Below are 20,739 nucleotides of genomic sequence, written 5' to 3'. Positions count from 1 at the left end.
ATTAAATATTTTGGCGTTGGCTCTTTTGTAAAGCACTGCAAATATTTACCCTAAATTTCATTGTTTTACTGGTCTCCATGTATAATGTAGCAAATGATTGAAGTATGGAACATGTTATCGTATATTTAACATTTACACTTTATGGATATTTTAAGGCAGAATATTGACACGTTTTCTTTTCACCCTGTGACATATTAACCATCTCAACGAAGATTACACATTCACCACTGTATATATCTATTTTTGGGATCCGTTGTCTTTTGTATTCGTGTTTTTAACATGTTTCGACCACATCTAAGATTACGTGTGTTGTGATGCTGGCTCAAAAAGTAATGCCTGCGTGGTGAATGAGATTCTCTTTTTAAGTGTAGCACTTTAAACGCTCCAAAATCAAGTAAGGAGTTTTCAAGTGGTGGTGGAAAAAGTGGAATGAGCTTACTTCAGTAGAAACTCCCTCTCCGTATATTTAGGCCTATCCTTTGGACGTGAAAGTCCGTTATGTATGAAGCTCCACGTGACAACGTTAGGTTTGGACGTACTATTTGTATTGTAGTTTAACGTTAAGGGTGGGGACAAAAAATTCCAACTTTGAGATCTAATATATATTAATCCAAAATCTATATAGCTTTCATTTCACTGGATTTATCCTAAATTTAAATCCATAGTTTTGGATTTTGAATCTTAAATCTTATTCACTTAATTAAATTTAGATTTCATCGTTTTCTCGATTTTGAAAATTTAAAATCAAGATGTATCTAAGTCAAGATAAAATGATTAAACACCAGGTTGAACCAAATTAATCTGGATCTAAAATCGAGTAGAGTTAACTCAGAGTGAATGTTGAACTGAATCGTCCTAAGACAAAGGTCAAGTCAAATAATTTAACTAGAGCTGAATCTACCCAAGCTGAAGATTGAGTCAAGTTGACTCAGACTGAAGAATTGAGACGAGTCGATCTCGCCTGAAGGTTGAGAGAGTTAGTTCAAGTAGAAGGTCAACCTAGTGAGCCCAACCCATATCTAATTAACAAAATGAATTCAATATAAATTTAACCTATTTTAAATTGGATTGAAAAAAATTCAAATATAATTGTTTTAGTTAAAATGAACATATATTATAGATCTAATTCAAAATATTATATCTATACTAGATTTTGAAAAATTCAATCTATACCCATACTTATTTAACATCGTATTAATTTACGTTGATGTGGAATGTTGAATCCTAAGCCGATAACGTTGTGATAATTATATCATTGTATGGTTATGTGATAGTTATACAATATTGACTATAACTATTTTAACATTTCATGTACATTTACACTATACATCAACTAAGAAGATTGGTCCAAGAGTGACAATATGACTAGAGTGTCTTTGCACAATGTTAAAAAAAAATTCAAGAACATCAACAACACATCACACCTTTACTTCAAGGGTGTTGCTCCTTCCACCACCCCAAGTGCTTCTGCACCTCCCCACTATTTTCTTTTATTCCAAAAATACTCTACACTTTTCCACTATTTTCTTTTATTCCAAAAATATCCTACACCTCCCCACTATCCTCAACAATCTTTCTCTTTCTCTCTGCATTAATGGAGCATTCATATGGCTTAGATTTAAACTTGTGATATATTGCAAAATATAAATTCAAAGGAAACTTCAATATTACCACTTCCATTTTATAAACTTAAAAGTTAGATGCAAATACAAAATAATAAACATAATAATATTAATAGTAAATAATATATTATTATTATTATTATATACTAATTTTATAATGACGAAAGAACTAAATAAATTCCAAATCTTTAACAAATAATTTTTCTTTTATATTTTAATTATTTAATAATATTTTTATATTATTTATCTAATAAATTAAATACTTTATTCAAGTTATTTGAGTCAAACATGTCGATAAGTTAAAACATAATATAATGTTAAAAATTATAGATATTAAATGTAAAAAAAAACACACATATATATAAACATTTTTCTAGAAATTTAGAACAAAATTTTACCATTTATTAAGTAATTTGAAGAAAAAAAAATATTGAACAGTGAAAATAAGATTGAATCAAACTTATTTAAGGGAAAGTGTAAATAAAATTTTGAAATATATCACAAGTTTAAATCTGAGCCACGTGAATGCTCCATTAATGTGGAGAGAGAAAGAGAAAGATTGTTGAATATAATTGGGAGGTGTAGGGTATTTTTGGAATAAAAAAAAATAGTGGGGAGGTGTAGAGTATTTTTGGAATAAAAGAAAATAATGGGGAGGTGCAAGAACACTTGGGGTGGTGGAGGGAGCAACACCTTTACTTCAACCTTGAGCCCATTGTTTAAAAAGAATGTTATTCTTTGTTTAATCATTTTAGAGGTTCCCGTTTTTTGTTGGAAGTTTGAAATTAGTCCTTTAAATTTTTTTTATCTCAAAGTTCCTAATTTTGAAAAATTGAAGTAATGCACCCCTTACAGTTAAATTGATTGAACGACATTAAAAAAAATAGTGATGTGACTTAATGAACAATAATGTGGAATCAAATCACTCAAATCAATGAACAATAGAAACTAGAAACCTTAGCCACATCATCATCTTCAACCTCAAATCAGAAACCCTAGCCACACCAAACCACCATGACACTACCATCAAACCATGTTGTCAACCACCAGAAACAACATCACAAAACCCTGCACCACAGCGACGAATATCGTGAAGCACCACCACCTATTGACGCAAAGACCATCACGAGCAATTGCACCTCCTCCATCGCACAACCTAGTCACGACACCACCACAGAGTCACAAGGAACTTGCAAGAACGAGCAATTAACAAACACTCCATTGCACCACTCTGAATCCTAATTTGAAGGTCCACTACACAACCTTGCTCCACCATTGCAAAACAAAAACATAAAGAAATAAGATTAATCATCAATTCATCCAACAACAAGCACAAACTACTTTACAAACAAATTGAATGAAAGCATAAATACATATTCAAGAAGTAGAAGTATAGAGAATTAGAATTGATTACATCCATCCTAAATATGAGAGAGTTCAACTACTCATAAAATATTACAATATAGTTCCAGCAACATCTAGACATAAGATTTACAATGAAAGCATCTCTCTCGGGCCTCACAAACTCATTCCTACTCTATTACTACATATTTGATCCTTCATTCAATGCCTAAAATTAGGACATGAGGTTTGTATTTATAAATTATCTATGGCGGTGCTCAGCTCCAGCTTTGGCCTTTGAGTTGCAGAGGTTTTATTCTAAATATTTCCAAACTGCCTTTCTTAGAGCTTAAGTTGTACATTTTGGGCTCAAGTTGTAAAAGATGCATTCCAGATCTTTCCAAAGGTGGGTGCTTAAGGTTTCCTCCTCATGACAGTTTGCTTATTGTAGCCAAAGCCTTATGTTATGGTGCTCTAGCCTTCAAGATAACTTCTTTGAGAAAGAGTTTTCATAGCTTAGCCTTAGGTTTAGTGTTTGAGGTTTTCCTTTGTAATGAGTTTTCTTGTGTGGCTCAAGCATCAACTCTATAGCTCAGCTACACCTGTGTCAGTTTGTCTGGATTACTTGAATTTCATTCATTTTCTTTATTTTTCCACTTTGACTTTGTTGATATCAAGAACTGCAAAAGAAACTAATATGGGTGAATTAAGCAGAATCTAAACAAGATCAAAACAAGATAAGTGCAAAAATTATTTTAAAATTCACTTAAATTGGGCACTAATAAACCTGTCATAAAAGTGGATTATAACAAAGGCCATGGATCCACTTGGCCTAACTAAATCAATCAAATCCCTCTAGACAGGATATGTTACTTATGGCATCGCCAAACAAGGAGTCTCATCCCTAATCCCTTCATAAGAGTCTCCTTCAACTCTCACCACCTAGACTATGACACTTTATATGAGTTTGTAAATCTAGTAGAGTATAGGATGACTTCTACCCACCACGTATCCCGAGTCAATGAATGACACTAAACTAATAAGGATTAATACTTCTCCCTTAGAAGCACAAACCCATACAAACATACAATTCAATAATTTCCATATTTCCATTCCATTCCTCCACTTTCATACTCATAACAATATCACAATTTCATAAAACATATCTCTTAGCACCAATTATTCCGATCCATACATTCCTTTACATCATCATATAAACTAAATTCATATTAATTAATTATCAATTTACATTACCAAATGGGTAAAAATCGTCACAAGAAATAGTCAAAGAACAACCTATCACACATAACTCATTCATCACACCACATCATACATATCACACATTGTCATATAATCTTAAATCATTACACCATGTCATACTGATGCATTTTACCTCAATCCAAACTCATCTCATAACATAATTCACCTACTATTTATTTCAAATTACATGTTAATAATTCATAATTCATTTTTTATTATATTAGCTTAACATTCAATTCCATTAATTACATCAAAACTGCGAGATGCATTATTTTACCCACAGACCTCTAATAAAAGATTCTAAAATTCAAAGTGAAGAACCATGTGTTTAGGACCAACTGTTAAAATTTTAGCCCAACCCAATGGCTAATGAAACAAGAATACAACCTTTTTCGAGATGACTCAAAATAGGAAAACAGGGTAGTGCCTATCGTTAGGTAAGTGGTGCTTGGAGTTACTCCCCCTCTCCCTCCCCTCCTCCCCCCTTGGAAAACACTGGTTTCAAAGTGTCTGGCGGTCTAGAAGTGGTGCCCAACACAATTCCAACAAGTCAGTGAGCTCATTGACTTTGTTATACCCAACAACACTATAGGGGTGTCTGACACTGCATTAGAAGTTCAAACTTTCTCTAAGTTTTAATTGATCAAAATGACTCTTTGTGAGTTATTCGAAGAGCTAATATACTTTATAAGATTATATAATATAACTATGTTTTAACTCAAGAAGCACCAATTTCATCAATCAAATGTCTCTTATAGAATCTTTATCAACAAACATAACCAATAATTTTAAAGTAAAAAATACACCCTCTAGTTCCAATTGAAACAGACTAACTCATATTTAAAGAAATCATACCACCTTAAATAGATTACATATTTCATGCATACATGCTCATCATTGGAATTCAAACACCATATCACTCATCATAACAAATCAATTCATAGTTCGGATTCAATCAATCAAATTCACATTCTCAACCAACCAAGTCATACATAACATCAAATCAAATTTAACCTAAATTACTCTTTCACCACAGTTTTATACTAAGACACCATCGAATTTTAATAACTAACTTCCCTTACCTGTCTAAGAGCATAACACAGTATCATTTGGCTCTTATCACCCTATCCATAAAGAAGGTGATATATGCAAAAGGAAAGCTCAGATCAATGATCTGATCCTACATCATACATTTTAATTGAACAAAGATTCATTAGAGTTTCTAGACCAGACATACAATCCCTAAGCCTAAACGACTCTAAGAAAGAGCAAAAAGGAAGTTACCTTATTAGACAAACTAATTAGATATAAAGATAAATTTTACATCGAGAAATTCTATGACATACTTCAATCTTCAAACAGATGAAGGATGAAGCCAAAAATATAAAAAGAAGGTAGAAGAGAGGGTTAGAAAAAAGTTCAGAAAGATAATAGATTTTATAAAATAAATTTATGTTAAAATAAAACATATGCATAGTTTCAACTTTTATTATTAAAATATTTTAGTGTCATAATTTTAAAATCATCATTACTCTTAGACATTTTTTAAGATTGTCGCCTATATTATGTAATATTTGATTTATATGTTATGTTATTTTGTTTGAATTTTTTATTTTTATTTTATTTTCTTTTCCGTCCATAAAAATAAATTATTATTTTAATATAGTAGATGTAAAAAAAAATGTATGGAGGGAAATAGAAAATATAAATAATAGTGTTACAAGTTTGGAAAGACATATTAATTTTATGTGTAGTATGTTGGTTGTCAACACATATTGATGTTTAAGTGATGAATTTCATAAAGTATTTTTTATCATAAATATGCAAAGAATCTTGCATCCAGGAAAATTGTCCACATCAAGAGGTATTTGGTGAACCTAAATTACACTTATATCCACACCTAACATATTAGGGCTTGAATCAATTTGTCTATTAAAATTATACTTGTTGCGAATATTTGACTAAGGTATTTTACTCCAATTTGAAAGTGGTTAATTTGATCATACGTGTACTGAAGTTTACAGAATACAAATTAGAATTAAACCTCAAGATTGGTTGAATTAATTGGACCTTCAATCAAAGTTAGCTTGTCTCGATCTTCTGTCTGGCCGACCCGACTTGACCTTAAGCTTGATTTTTAACCCAGACCTACTGAGTTTGACTTTTGGTCTATGACAGTTTTACTCGACCTTCATCCTAGTTCAAATCATCTAGATAGTCAACTTGTCTTGATCTTTAGCGAAGGCCCAGTCTACTCAGTCAAGGTTGACTTTTCTTGATCTTTGACTAAGGTTGACTAGTTTCAACCTATGTATATGGTCGATTAGTCTCAACCTTTGACCAGGGTCGACTAGTCTTAACCTATGGCCATAACAAATTTAACTAGATTTTTTGTTATGAACTGACTCAACTCAACTTTATGCCCTTATCGACTTAGTTCAACCCTTCGACTCAAACTGACTTAACTCAACTTTCAGTACTGAAGGTTGAGCCGATTTGGTCTAAGATGAAAAATGAACAGAGTCAACCATGTTTGAGCATCTAGTCGAGTTGACTTGAACCAAAAGTGAAGACGAGCTGACTCAAATCAAAGTTGAAACTAAAATAATTCGATCTAAAGATTAAGCCAAATATTTTTAAAATAGATAATTGTCTTGAGAAATTAGTCTGCTTTATCTAAAAAAAATTAAAATTCAAAATATTTTAATTACTCTATCCAAACAAACTATTTAAAGAATAAAAAAATTAATTATAAATAATTTAAATATCATGAAATTATTAAAATTCTTTATCGAAAGAGAGTAGTTTCATGGTTGAGGGTAGACTTTTACATTATGCATATATTCATGTTTTTGCGAAGATAACAATTATATTTAGTTGTTTCAAAAAAATATTTTTACACCTTGGACCTTGGGAAGTAACATTCAAATTAACAGACAACATATAGTGTAACACACGGAAAAGTGCAAGATTAACGAGATCAATTCCATACACTACTTTAATTACTTGTATTTTGGAACATCGTGATAATGCAACACATGTCCAATTGGTTAAATAAAATATATATTGAAAAAATGTGAATGAAATAATATTTGCAATTTTTAGTAACATGATAGAGATAAGTAAGATTTAATTTAAAAAACTCTAAGGCTCTGTTCGTTTAAAAATATTTCCTATTCAAAGAGATAGAGAAAGACAAATTTGTAAAGAAATACCGTGCTTGTTTGTAAAGATTTGATATTGAATTAAAATATGGATTTACAAATCAGTTCCCTCCATCTGGCGGATGAGAGGATATTTGTGGGAGGTAAAAGTATCCCTATTTAATAATTTCCAACGTGTAAATGGGGAATAAGAATATTAATTATTTAATAATTTCTAATTTAATAATTTTCAATGCGCAACTGTGAAATAAGAATATTAATTATTTAATAATTTCTAATTTACAATTATTTATTTATTTAATAATAATAATAATAGTTCTAAAAAGATATTTTTTTAATTATTTAATAAGGCAAATAAATTCTATAATGTTTCAGTTTAACCTATTTAAAACCTAATCTTCTTTATGTCAAATCCTGATCAATACATTTTTCATTAAGTAAAGTAACCAGATCAGTCATGACTCGAGTTTGAGTGACAATTTCTTGGATCACCTCTCCATTTCATTTCTAAAGAGATTTATCTAAATATACTTTTACAAATAGCCTATTAATAAAAGATATCTAAGATAAAGAATTAAATATATCTTTTTTTCGAAAATCATATAAAACATTTCTATATAAGAAACATAGTTTCATATAAAGTATAATATATCCATAACATTTGTTGAAAATAATATTTTACGATATTTTAATAAAATATAAAATAAAATATTTTGTAATTTAGTTTAAAAATTAAATATAATTTCTTTATAATAGTTTGAGGAAAAAAACATCCAAGCCATAAATAAAATTAGTTAACTGCATAGAACCAGGAAGAAAAGTGCATGTGACAGAATCATTACGACTATGTTTTCACACAACCATCACAGAAATGCGATGTTTGCGAATAAAGAGTCAGAATATCACAGAAAATAATCTCGTATTCTACTAAAAATATTAACCAATTAAAATATTTATTTATTTTTTTCATTCAAACATAACAAAGAATACTTAAATATTTATAAATATATTTTATTGTTCTATACTATTATAATTAAAATAATAAATTTTAGATTATTTTATTATGTATTTTATGTTAAAATTAAAAAAAAAATATTATTATCCATGTCAATCAATTTCATAACAACTTTTTAAACTTTTTTTTTCATTTCTTACCATTTTTCTATTAATCCAAATAACCTAATATTAATTAGTTTCCTCTTCAAAATCGACTCGTTTCCACCTCTACAACCCTAACATATTACAATTACTGGATAAAACCCTAAAGCTTGGTTGCGCCTACTACTCACTTTAAAACAACTAGATATATACAAAAATGATTATATATACCAATCCATATCTTTTTACCATGCTCTACTGTGACGAATTATTTCAGAGAACGGTTATAATTCTAACTTCTTTTTTTTCCTTTGAAGTAACTCCCTTATTGAATTGGACTCAACTCCAAAATTGCAAAACAACCCCAAATACCAACCAACTCTACTGTGATGGCCATTTTTGATGAGGTGAGGGTTGAAATCAAGATATTCAACAGTGACCATCATATCATCATCAATCTTCTGTATTCATGCCAACAAAATCATCATCTGATACTTCACTACCAATGTCACTTACTTCGTCAATGTCATCATCGTATGTAGTTCTTCTGACTTTGGACCAGCCAACAAAATGTGGTCTTATGTAGCATAAGCATAATAATTAACTAGAGAAACTGTTAAGATCAAATCAGATAAATTCAGGTGAATAAAACCAACCTTTCACTTTTCTTCAATAAACATGGATCAAACGGAAAGAACATGTTAGAGTCTATCCATCCTGCCATAAGCCTTGGAAAGATCAGACTCCAGCACGTCACTGAAAACAAATGATTCCGATGCCATGAAAAGTTGAGAAATTCAACTACTACAGTAGGCAAACACACCTACTAGATAAATTCATATCAATCTTCAAAGTTTTATTTAAGACAGGAAGCGCAATGTATGTCAACTAGGGCTGGACATAATTCAACAAATTGTAGTAAACTATAGTTATCTTATTTTTAACCAAAAAACTAAATTATTTTTAACCAAAAAACTAATTATATTATTTTACAGTTCAGTTTAAACTGAACTTTTTATATTTTGAGTGCAGTTAACTTATGAACCGTTTCTTTTTTTATGTTTCTGTTCATTGAGGTGTTGCCAGAGGATGTGCTTGGCAGAAACTTGGTGCATTTATCAATCAAGGATCTTATTATATTTTGGGTGTTCCTTTTTCCGTTGTCTCAGCTTTTGTATTCCACATGAAGGGACAGGTAAATTACTTTTGAAAAAGATCTTATAGTAAATATTAAAATCCTTCATGGATTGTAGGTGAGCTAATAACATTGTGTAATTTATTAACAACCGAGACTAGGAGTGGACAAAATTAACTAAATTGAATTGTTAAAACTTGTACTGAATCAATAAATAGTTCGTCTATTTCTTGTTTTCCCAAATCCTATTGAACTGCACCAATTTTAAATTGAACTAGGATAATAATAATTCAGACCAACCTGAAATTTCTCACTACATTCTTCTAACTTTCCTTTTATTTTTAATTTTTAACAACAATAATTTTAACTTTTATCTTAAATTATTGAATTCCAACAAAAACATGTTAATGAGAATATAATTCTTGAATATAATATTACAAAGTAAAACTTAAAATATTTTATCATTTTTGAAAGCTTAAAATATATAAATTCACCTTTCAAATTTATCTTATTTGGGATCCTCATAAAAAAAATATAGAGAAAGGTTTTCCTTTCAAACAATCTTGTGTACAAATAAGGGCTAACCACCCTTCCTCTTGTATTGAATGATAGTTTACTTTCCACAAATGTAAAGTATCAAGCTCAAACGACTTTGAATAAGATTCAGGATCATCTCTCAAATATTAATCAAGCTCTGATATATAATCAAATATATGTCCTATAGTTCTTAGGTAGAAACTCATTGCATGAGAATCATCATCTAGTTGGGATTCTTATTGGCTATTTTGAGAACTCTTGTCAAACACCTTGATATAAAGTGTTTTTAAAGATAATAATAATTTTGATTTCAATTCACTGGAAATACTAGATTCAAATATATATTCAATGAAGTAATTAACAAAATCCAACTTACTCAGGACTAAAGTCAACAACAATTAATAATAAGATATTAATTCCATTAGGATTTCACAATATTTTTCATACTTACCCTTCGTCTTCATTGCCATTAATCTTATGCTCACATCACTACTCTCATAATATTGTTGAATCTTTCTACCAATTCCAAACACTTCATTCATATACACATGACATAAGAAGAACTAGAAATGCATATAGTAGAGTCATAAAACATTTTAAAAAATGATAGAACAACCCTCGCATATTCAAATCCTCTTCTAATGAAAAACTACCATTACTTTTGTCCATCTCATACCAAATTTCTTATCTTGCATATCTAGCAAGACATCTTTGTACTTCAAGCTTGTCTTTAACATTAAATAAGTTGAATTCCAACTAGTTTCAATATTAAGACAAACAATATCTTTATAAGAAATTTTTTTCTTGCTCAATACATACCTTGAATCTAGCAAATTTGTTGGAGAAGATTTCACATATTTAATTGCACTCCTAATTTTTGAAATTGAATCTTTGATCTCTTTTAAGCTCTCTTCACAGTCAAACTTAATATAAGAGAACAACAATGCATATAGATACATTCTCCCTTTAATACGGAACCATAGTAGTTCTAAAAATCTCGGGCTAGTTTTGTTCCCTAATATGATTTTATAGTCTTAAGAATTATATCCTCTGTAATACCTAAGAATGATATTTCTATTAACATGTTTTGTTGGAATTCAATAATTTCAGATAAAAGCTAAAATTATATTTGTTAAAAATTGAAAAATAAAAGGAAAACTAAAAGAATGCAGCAGAAAATTTAAGGTTGGTATGAATTCTTGTTATATAAACTAGTTCACATCAAAATTAGTATAGTTACAGTGCAGTTCAGTTTATATTATAATTTAGTGTAATTTGATGGAACAAAAAATAGTTCAGTTCATCTCCAGTTAATTTTGTTCACCCCTAATATCAACCATATTAGATTAGTCATTTCATTATTTTCTTCTTGATGGCAACCTCCTTGAGCTAGGTTGGGCCAAAGCTTAGGAGGAAGCAAGGAAATGGTCCCTATGATAGAAATGGTTGCGGAAATGGATGGGAAAAGGCTGATATGATGTGCAAATGATGGTTGTGTGGTGATAGACTCACGGATTTTAGTGATAGGATGATGATGGTGTGTAGTTTGAAGGTTCAAGGAGAGTATTTTCAAGAGGGAGGGGATGATGGAATACCCCTAGTCATGGCCCAAGCATTTTTAAGAAAAAGCTAGAATCATCTATGCAAGGTGAAGCAAACTCTTTGTCATAGGTCATCATGAAGAGTAATGTAGGTTTATTTAGGCCTTGTATTTGACCATGTAGTTTGATTAAGGCCTAAGTAGCATAGGATTTTCCTAAGTTAGATATCCAAACCAAGTGGAAAGTGTGTGTCATGCTTCCATTGGAGAGGATTTGCTTTTTAAAAGGTACATGGCATCCTAGAAGTGGAGAGAATTTCTTTTTGGTAGTGGCCACATGACACTCTAAGAATGGAAAAGATTGTATTTTGTGAGTGGCCACATGTCCTCCCATAATTGGAGAGGTTAGAAGGCCTCATTTTTGGCCAATGAGAGCAAAGGTGGAAATCATGCTTTCACGAATAGAAGGAGACACTCTTAGCCTATAAATAGAGTTGTCTCCACCCTTGTATTTCATCTTGGAAATTAGTAATGTAATGCAACCAAATTGTAGCTCATTCTTCCTTGATCAATACTGAATGAGGCTACAACTTGGCAACATAACATTACTAATTTCCAAGATGAAATACAAGGATGGAGACACCTCTATATATAGGCCAAGGGTGTCTCCAAGATTTGCTCTCAATGGCCAAAATTCAGGCCTTCTACCCTCTCCAATGATGGGAGGACATGTGGTCACTCACAAAACAATCCTCTCCATCCTTAGAGTGCCATGTGGCCACTACTAAAAGTAAATTCTCTCCAATAGTGGAAGGAAATGTAGCCACTACCAAAAAGAAATCATCTCCACTCCTAGGGTGCCATGTGGTTACCTTTTAAAAAGCAAATCCTCTCCAATGGAAGCATGACACACTTTACACTTGCTTTAGATATCTAACTTAGGAAAAATCCTATGCTACTTAGGCCTTAATACAAGCCTTATCAAACATACCCTACATGGCTAATACAAGGCCTAAATAAACCTACATTATTCTTTAACCTCCATGATGACTTATGAGAAAGAGCTTGCTTCACCTTGCATAGATGATTCTAGCTTCTTGAAAATGTTTGGGCCATAACTAGGGGTATTCCATCACTACTTGTACAAATGTATATAGAGAAATTTACCAAAAAGAGATTAAGTTTTTCCTGATCATTTTATACACAAAACCCGACATTTATCATTAAAAACCCTGAGCATGAAAACTAACAAGTCCCTCACATTTAATGGACTCAATTTATGTTTCCAGATTTTATCCATGGGTATATTAAGTAGTTGCAATTTAAGCCTACGAATGTCCATTGAAGATCTAAAGCGAAAACACAGAATATACATAATGGCCTGCTACACCAAAAAAGACATAATGAGCAAGTTAAGAATACTTGGAAGAAAATGATAGTGGCTATAACATGAAAAGGCATCACCTTTACAGCCCTCCCAACAAAAGGTCAAATGTGATAAGACTCACCTGGCAACCTGAATAAAAAACTTGATGTGCTCGTGGGTTCATATCAAAATCACGTAATTTGCAATAAGCATAGCACCAATCAACCAAGCTGAAATCCCAACAAAAGCCCATAAAATCAATTTATAACATATTGTTTATTTTGCTACAAAAGAAAATAAACTTTATAGTCATAAATGAACAGTGGATACTAAGGATGTTTCCAAACCTGTGAATGATCGTAGTGACCAATGCAGCGGGAAGGAACTTAGCACGACACAGATAACTAGCAAGATAAGCAACAGAACTCATCCTTCAACCAAAAAAGACAAAACCATTTAAAAGGTGAGTCTCCAATCCTTAAACCAGATGTATGATCACACCAATTACAAAGTCGAAACTATAATACAATAAAAAAAAACGTACAATTACTTGTTCAATAATATAAAATTATTTATGCCAAATATATCGACCATTTCAAATTAAACATCATCATTTATCTTTTTTTTATGTATGTGCAATGTTACCACTCATCACTTGTACAGATCCTATTCATTAAAAAATGATGAGCCACAAATCACAAATCAACAACTCAGTCAAATAAGAACATCATAAAAAACTTACACATACCATGTTTATTGTAAAAAAACTGAAAATGAGATTCCAAACAACAATTACTCACCACTTCACTCTGTTTCAAACTTTGTTCAACTAAAAAGTATGAAAATAAACATATCCACCAATCATTCACCAATTACCTGATATTTAACCCTAACTATAACAAAAAAATATGGATTATAAGTATCCTACGACAAAACAATGAAACAAAGAAATCAATGTAAGGAAGGAAATGGAAGACAAAATCAAGGAAATGGAAGCCATTGCACCAATGCCAGTTTGAAATTTTCGTAGCCACGGTGGAGAAAAAAAACTCCCTCATCAACAACCAAAAAATAATTAGAAATTAATTTTAAAAAAGTCACATAGAGTTAAAATATCATTTCTCTGTGTGAATTAACTAAATATTTTCTAGGGAGTATGCAGAAGAAACTTGGCCTCTTCCATTTGTCAATGATGCATAATTACGCACGGGCAATACAAAATAACACAGTCATTTTAAATTGTTCTTCGTATGTATGTGAGTTACCAAGCTTACCGTTGTGACTGCAACAACTACACCTTTGAAGTGACTAACAAACTGTGAATCACTGTAACCACCTTTCTCCGCTACGGAAAATTCTTCCGTGTTACTCACCCGAACCCTCACCATGCTCTTCCAAAACCCAAACCCTAACAGACCTACCACAAAAACAAAAAATGGTAATCCCAAAATGCATAAACACACGGCACGTAGAATAAATTGAAAACCACAAAACGCAAATATAAATCAAACGGGGAACGCTTACAGAAGCGCGTTGGCAACGCTGAGAAAAAAAATCGAAGCTGTGTTAACTATAGATATAGTAGCAAAACGATGCGAAAAAAGAAGGAAGCGCGGGGAAAACGGTTAACGACGCAGTGTGGGCTGCTGTTACCTCTTCCTGGTGGTGAAGAGTTTGACAATTGCAGCTACGAAGAGGGAACGGCAACGGAGCTTGGAGAGAAGAGAAGCTCGCATTTGCATACGCATCCCTCGTTGGTTTTTGTTTTCTTCGATTACTTTTCGAGCCAAGTTGGGCTTTCGTGAATACTATTGGGCCGTTGTACAAACATGCAGAGAAAACGTTTTTGTTTTTATTTGTTTACTTTTATGTTTTAATTAACTTTAATTTATGCTAAATAAATGTATAGTTTATACCGTTAAAGTTTATCCATATTAAAGTTTAATTTATGCATTAATGGAATAAATGGAATTTCTCTTTTTTAATGTTTACATTTTCTCTTTTAAATAAAAGTTGTTTAAATTGATCTCAACCCGTAGACTAGATGATATAGAACGTTTTAACTCTGAAAGTAAACAGCAATCGGACTTCAAACATAACAGCACGACTAATTTATCCATTTAAAATTCAACCATCTTAAAGCAAGACTTAATTAAACAACACACCTATATTACATTAATTATGCTAAAAAAATTGTTTGATGGATTAATGGTAACATGCTATGTTTTCAGGGTTTTTTTTTTCCGTTTATAGGCAATTTTTTTTGTCTTACCAGAGAAGTAGGCAAAAAGTTTTAAACTTATGTTTATAGATAAATTGTGCAACTCTAACGAAACTTTAAATAAAAAAGTTGTGCACGTCACAACTTTAGAACAATTTTTAAAGGTAAAGTTATGTACTTTCACACATTTTTTTATATATGTAATTATAATACATTATTTAATGTTGAAATGGCTATGAGTGAGTTTAGTATAATCGATTATATATTTATTATAATTTATAAAGTTCGGATTATCTAATATTGTAATCAATTACAACAAAAGAAAAATTGGATAAATTAAGATATAATTAATTATAATTTAAGTTTTAATTATAATTAATTATGATTAAGATATAATTAACTATAATTAATTATATCTTAAAATATTATAGTTTATAATTCGATTATAAAGTAAAATTATTTTTAAGTATATAACTTTTTTTATGATGAGAATATAAAAAAAACATTTATGATATAATATTTAAATCTTAATATATATATATATATATTATTCCTGACCATTAAATTACATTTTATCCAAATCTGTTTTCTTTTCTGTTTGATTATCTCCATAATTTTAAAAATTGATAAATCTTAAAATATTTCTGGAAAATTAAACCGTTTTTTCCCAACTTTCATCTTATTTGACTAATGATCAAAAAAATCTGTAAAGTATGACAAAATGTGAAGAGTATTTTCTATTGGTCGAATTATTTTCTCACACATGTTAGTTAGAGTATTTTTTTATCTTTGAAATTATTTTTCAAACATTTTCTAATTCAACAAATGTTGATTTTTTGTTGACATTATTAGAGTAATTGACTGGTTAATATAAATTTGAAATATTTTTCTTAACATTTTTCAGATTTTTTGTGATAATGAAATTATTTTTTGTAATAATTATTTTTCATCAATGTCTACAAAATTATTTTTATCTTTGCATTCAATATTTCTATATTTGGTAGTGATTGTAATATTATTTCAAAACAAATAAAATTTAATAAATTTGAATTGTCTTCCTTAAATAAAATTTTTTGATAAGTATTTGCTTATTTATTTGTTATAATTACTTGCATGTATTACAGTAATAAATTAAGATATTATAAATTAATCAATTATATCTTAATTATAATAAATTATAATTAAAATTTAAATCATAATCCTTTATAATCAAATATATAGTAATAAGAGAAAATGAATAAATACTTGTAATAATAATCAATTATATCTTATCTTAAGTATATCTTAATATTGTAATCAATTACAATGTATTGTAATTCAAATTACATAAATGGTGCATTTCCTAACTATTTTTGCATTACATAAGCAATTGCAACTTTATCTTTTAAAATGTTTAGAACTAAAGTGATGCACGCTCTCCATAACTTCATTTAAAATCATGGAATTATAAGACTTGTCTATAAAACGTAATTTTAATTTCTTTTTTATCTAATTCGATAATAATAATTAAAAAAAAACATGTTTTGATCCTATTATAGTGCTAATCACTAACACCCTGGTGTTTCCAAAATAGTAAACTATAATCATGGCGCTCCCCCACAAAAATTTGCAGAGGTTTCGTTTTCAATAACATGTCACGAACATGAAAGACTCATTCCTCCAAGAAATTTGGTGTTGTCACTGGTCCTTTGACTTTCAACCAATTAACCCAACACAATCCCACTTCAACAGTTTCATTTCCAGACCATAGATAATGCAGACATTTGAGGGCACCTTAAAAACTTTGGACACATTAACGAAAACCGTAAACGTATGAAACAAATTAACTAAAACTAAAATGCAAACACTTTAGAACATGCTCCGAGTTTGGTATTGTTGCCACAGCTCTACTATCTGAATTATGACTTTTTTCATTGCAGATACACATCTCTGACGAATAACACTCCATGTTTTTTATTTGAATATATATACATGCATGCCACCCACATTGTGATCCGGATTTGGAGTATTTTGTTAATTACGTTCTCATCAGCCAACAAAAACAATGAGGGAGGTTGTGATTGTTGCCATTGCTGCAACAGTTGGGAATGTTCTGGTTGGATGGGATAGTTCAACCATTGCAGGTACTCCTATTTTATCAAAGATCTTTCTTATTGTATATTTTATTTTGTTATTCAATCATCACATATTCTGTAGGATACAATGACATTTGCATTATATCTGATTACGAAATTCAACAAAGAAACATGCATGCATGCAGGGGGAATGACCTACATAAAAAAAGAGTTCAAGCTGGAGACTAACCCCACACTAGAGGGTCTGATTATGTCCACATCATTTCTCACTGGCACTGTTGTTACAATATTCTCTGGGACAGTCTCTGACATGCTCGGAAGGCGTCCTATGCTGATAGCATCATCGATCATGTTTTTCTTTAGCGGTTTGGTGATGCTATGGGCCCCCAATGTTACTGTGGTTCTGTTGTCGAGGCTATTGGATGGAATAGCCCTTGCACTCTCCATAACACTCACTCCTCTCTACATATCAGAGATAGCACCACCTGACATCAGAGGCACTCTCAACACTCTCCCACAGTTTTCCTGCTCTGGGGGAATGTTTCTGGCCTACATCATGGTCTTCTCATTGTCCTTGCTCGATTCTCCAAGTTGGAGAGCAATGCTCGCTGTTGTGTCTATTCCTTCTGTTGCTTATTTTCTTCTAGCTGTGTTTTATCTCCCTGAATCTCCTCCTTGGCTTGTTAGTAAAGGGAGAGTCACCGAGGCTAAGAAAGTTCTGCAAAGACTTCGCAACAGTGAAGATGTTTCAGGTGATATTGTCCCATCTGCATCTTAATCTCTTAAAACATGTTCAACACCAATATTCATAACATGGCAATATGGATATTGATTTGGAGTTTGGTTTGATGTATAGGGGAACTGGCTTTGCTTGCTGAGGGAATGAGTCCAGCGGGTGAAAGCGCCACCATAGAAGAGTACATAGTAACACCTGCCAGTGACCTCATGGCCAACAAGGAAGCAGGGAGAGATTGCATAAAGCTCTATGGACCTAACCAAGGAGGAGTTTCAATGGTTGCCCAACAGGTGAGTGGACAAGGTAGCATGATATCTCGGAGCATGTTAACCTTGTCTCGCCATGGAAGCATTGTTGCTCAGGCTGAAAATCTCAAAGACCCTCTAGTCAATCTCTTCGGGATCGTCCATGATGTCAATCCCCCGCCCCTTGATTCGGGTGGTTCAAGAGCCATGCTAATGGGAGACACGTTTCAGAGCACTGACAATTTGAATGCTCCATTGCTTTCAGCACAAGGCAGTGCTTTTGAGAAGGACAAGCCTTTTGGATCCAAGGATGCATTAGGAACAGGGAATAATGATGCCAACCAACTACCCAAGAGCACTAGCATTGGTGGAGGTTGGAAATTGGTTTATAAATCAGCCGATGGTGGAAGAAACGAAAAGGGGCTCCAAAGGGTTTACCTGCGTGCAGATCCTAATGCTGGATCGGCTCAAGGTTCATTTTATGATGGCTATGACTTGAATGCAGATGGAACTGAGACTTTTCAAGCATCTGCACTTGTCAGCCACTCAGTTCTCTGTCCTAAGAATATAAGCATGAAACCAGAAAATGCTGCCAAACGTACAGGTTTTGGTGGTTTGTCTGATATAGGAGTTAGGCGTGCATTAGGTGTTGGAGTTGGCCTACAACTTCTTCAGCAGGTAAACCAAATTGAGATACTTCATTACTGGAAAAACTTCTTGATAAACACTTACCCCGAAAGAAAAGATAACAAGTTAAAGTTACACTTCCTTCCTATGTTGACAACAACTTATACCTTACAAAATTGGTTTGCTTAATTTTATTTATTTATTTTCTTCTCTATAAGTTGGCAATACAGGGCCAAATTACTAATTGGTATGACCATACCCTACAAGCTTCTAGTTAAAATATGACCTTAAAAAATTGTGTTGCAGGCTGCTGGCATAAATGGATTTCTATACTATGCTCCCCAGATTCTTGACCAGGCAGGTGTTGGAGCTCTTCTGTCAAATCTCGGTATTAGTTCAACATCTGCTTCTTTACTCGTAAATATCGTTACAACATTAGCAATGCTTCCTTGTATTGCCCTTTCCATGAGGCTCATGGATGTTGCCGGCAGGAGGTAAGCTTGAATTTCGTTGTTGTCTTTTCACAATTTCTTTTTTTTTTTTTATAAAATGTAAAATGTAGTAAAAATGAGACAATGTCTTGGCTCCATCTTATCAGTGCAAGAAAAACAAAAATGTAACAATGGCATTGTATATTTTGTGATGACAGGGCAATAATGTTATACACAATACCCATTCTGATAGTGTCTCTGATGGTACTAATACTCCGGAACTTATTTCACATGAGTGCTACCGCGAATGCAATAGTGACTGCATTGAGTGTGATGGTATACGAAAGCTGCTTCGTCATGGGATTGGGTGCGATTCCCAACATCGTGTGTTCAGAAATCTTCCCAACAAGTGTTCGTGGGATATGCATTTCTATTTGCTCCCTTACGTTCTGGATCAGCATCTTAATAGTGACTTCTTCATTTCCCTTCTTGCTCCAAATCCTTGGCCTTTCCGGGGTCATTGGATTGTTCGTAATTGGGTGCATCGGTGCATGGATATTTGTCTACTTGAAAGTTCCTGAAACAAAGGGCATGCCTTTAGAAGTCATCATTGATTTCTTTGCTATTGGTGCAAGGCCTGAATGAAACGCACTGATGGCAACCAGAGCCTGAGTTCATCATGGAAAGATTTTTTTTATTGAAATAGTTGTTATTCATTCGCTTCAGACAATTCCTTAACTGTTTCATGAGAACATGTTATACTTTGTAGCTCATATGATTCAAATTTTCTTTTAAAAATTTTAATAATTGGTACCAAAGCTTTGGTTAATGCATATATAGTTGCTCCTTTAGTTATATTGTAGAAATTAATCGAATCCGAATTTCTTATACTTCAAGAATACAAAACAATATAACCCTTTTCATTGAAATGCAGAAATCTTATTATTTTGAGCAGGAATCATGAAACTGAGTTAGAGCTTTTATCTCTCAGTTTCATTACTCGTTGGAAAACAACGTTGTAAAACAAAGCAGAACTTCAAACAGAAGTCTAGGACTCGTTTTTGTCCCTGTTCGAATTCTGTCAACAATTCATAAAATTCAGCTGGGACTTCACTTAGAAGATACAGGACAACGTAATTTCTAATATTTCATTCATCAATTTCTGAGAACTGAATGTGTTGGTTTTCTCTAAAAGTCGACTATACTTTTGGTTTTAGGGTTTTGTAATCCTAATTTAATGCACCTGTAACTGCTGAAAATTGTTGCAAAATCTCTTCTAAAATTAGAATCTTTTTTCATGCCACACTGTAGAACATGGAACCCATTTTTGAAACTCATTTT

The 20,739-nt window shown here is 31.8% G+C and overlaps 1 protein-coding gene and 1 long non-coding RNA gene across 6 annotated transcripts; one reads left to right on the top strand and one right to left on the bottom strand.

Moving 5' to 3' along the window:
* Positions 1–8,674: 8,674 nt before the first annotated feature.
* On the bottom strand, positions 8,675–14,859 carry LOC108320106 (uncharacterized). Of its 5 annotated transcripts, none has more exons than XR_008245160.1 (5): positions 14,717–14,851; positions 14,588–14,605; positions 14,338–14,480; positions 13,411–13,494; positions 8,675–13,293 (listed from the first exon to the last, which is right to left on the bottom strand). It is a non-coding gene; the product is annotated as an uncharacterized LOC108320106 (long non-coding RNA). The 5 variants fall into 5 exon arrangements; XR_008245159.1 differs by having other exon boundaries at positions 8,675–13,078; positions 13,206–13,293; positions 14,588–14,825; XR_001831358.2 differs by having other exon boundaries at positions 8,675–9,241; positions 13,206–13,293; positions 14,588–14,824.
* Positions 14,860–17,258: 2,399 nt separating this feature from the next.
* LOC108339582 (monosaccharide-sensing protein 2) lies at positions 17,259–20,173 on the top strand. Its single transcript, XM_052867958.1, has 4 exons — positions 17,259–18,111; positions 18,216–19,018; positions 19,274–19,461; positions 19,617–20,173. Exons 1-4 carry the CDS (start codon positions 17,487–17,489, stop codon positions 20,041–20,043), a joined length of 2,043 nt encoding a protein of 680 aa, XP_052723918.1. The 5' UTR covers positions 17,259–17,486; the 3' UTR covers positions 20,044–20,173.
* Positions 20,174–20,739: the final 566 nt, after the last annotated feature.

The sequence above is a fragment of the Vigna angularis genome, chromosome 1 (assembly GCF_016808095.1).
Source record: "Vigna angularis cultivar LongXiaoDou No.4 chromosome 1, ASM1680809v1, whole genome shotgun sequence".
In the NCBI taxonomy this organism is placed as follows: Eukaryota; Viridiplantae; Streptophyta; class Magnoliopsida; order Fabales; family Fabaceae; genus Vigna; species Vigna angularis.
The sequence above is the reverse complement of the archived record's forward strand: the minus strand, read 5'-3'. Positions and strand labels throughout refer to the sequence as shown.

Excerpts from the sequence above, each read along its gene's own strand:
- LOC108339582 (XM_052867958.1), top strand. The coding sequence starts at position 17,487 with ATGACATTTGCATTATATCTGATTACGAAATTCAACAAAGAAACATGC. Across the intron at positions 18,112-18,215 it reads CAACAGTGAAGATGTTTCAG|GGGAACTGGCTTTGCTTGCT; the intron begins GTGATATTGTCC and ends TTTGATGTATAG. Across the intron at positions 19,462-19,616 it reads ATGGATGTTGCCGGCAGGAG|GGCAATAATGTTATACACAA; the intron begins GTAAGCTTGAAT and ends TTGTGATGACAG.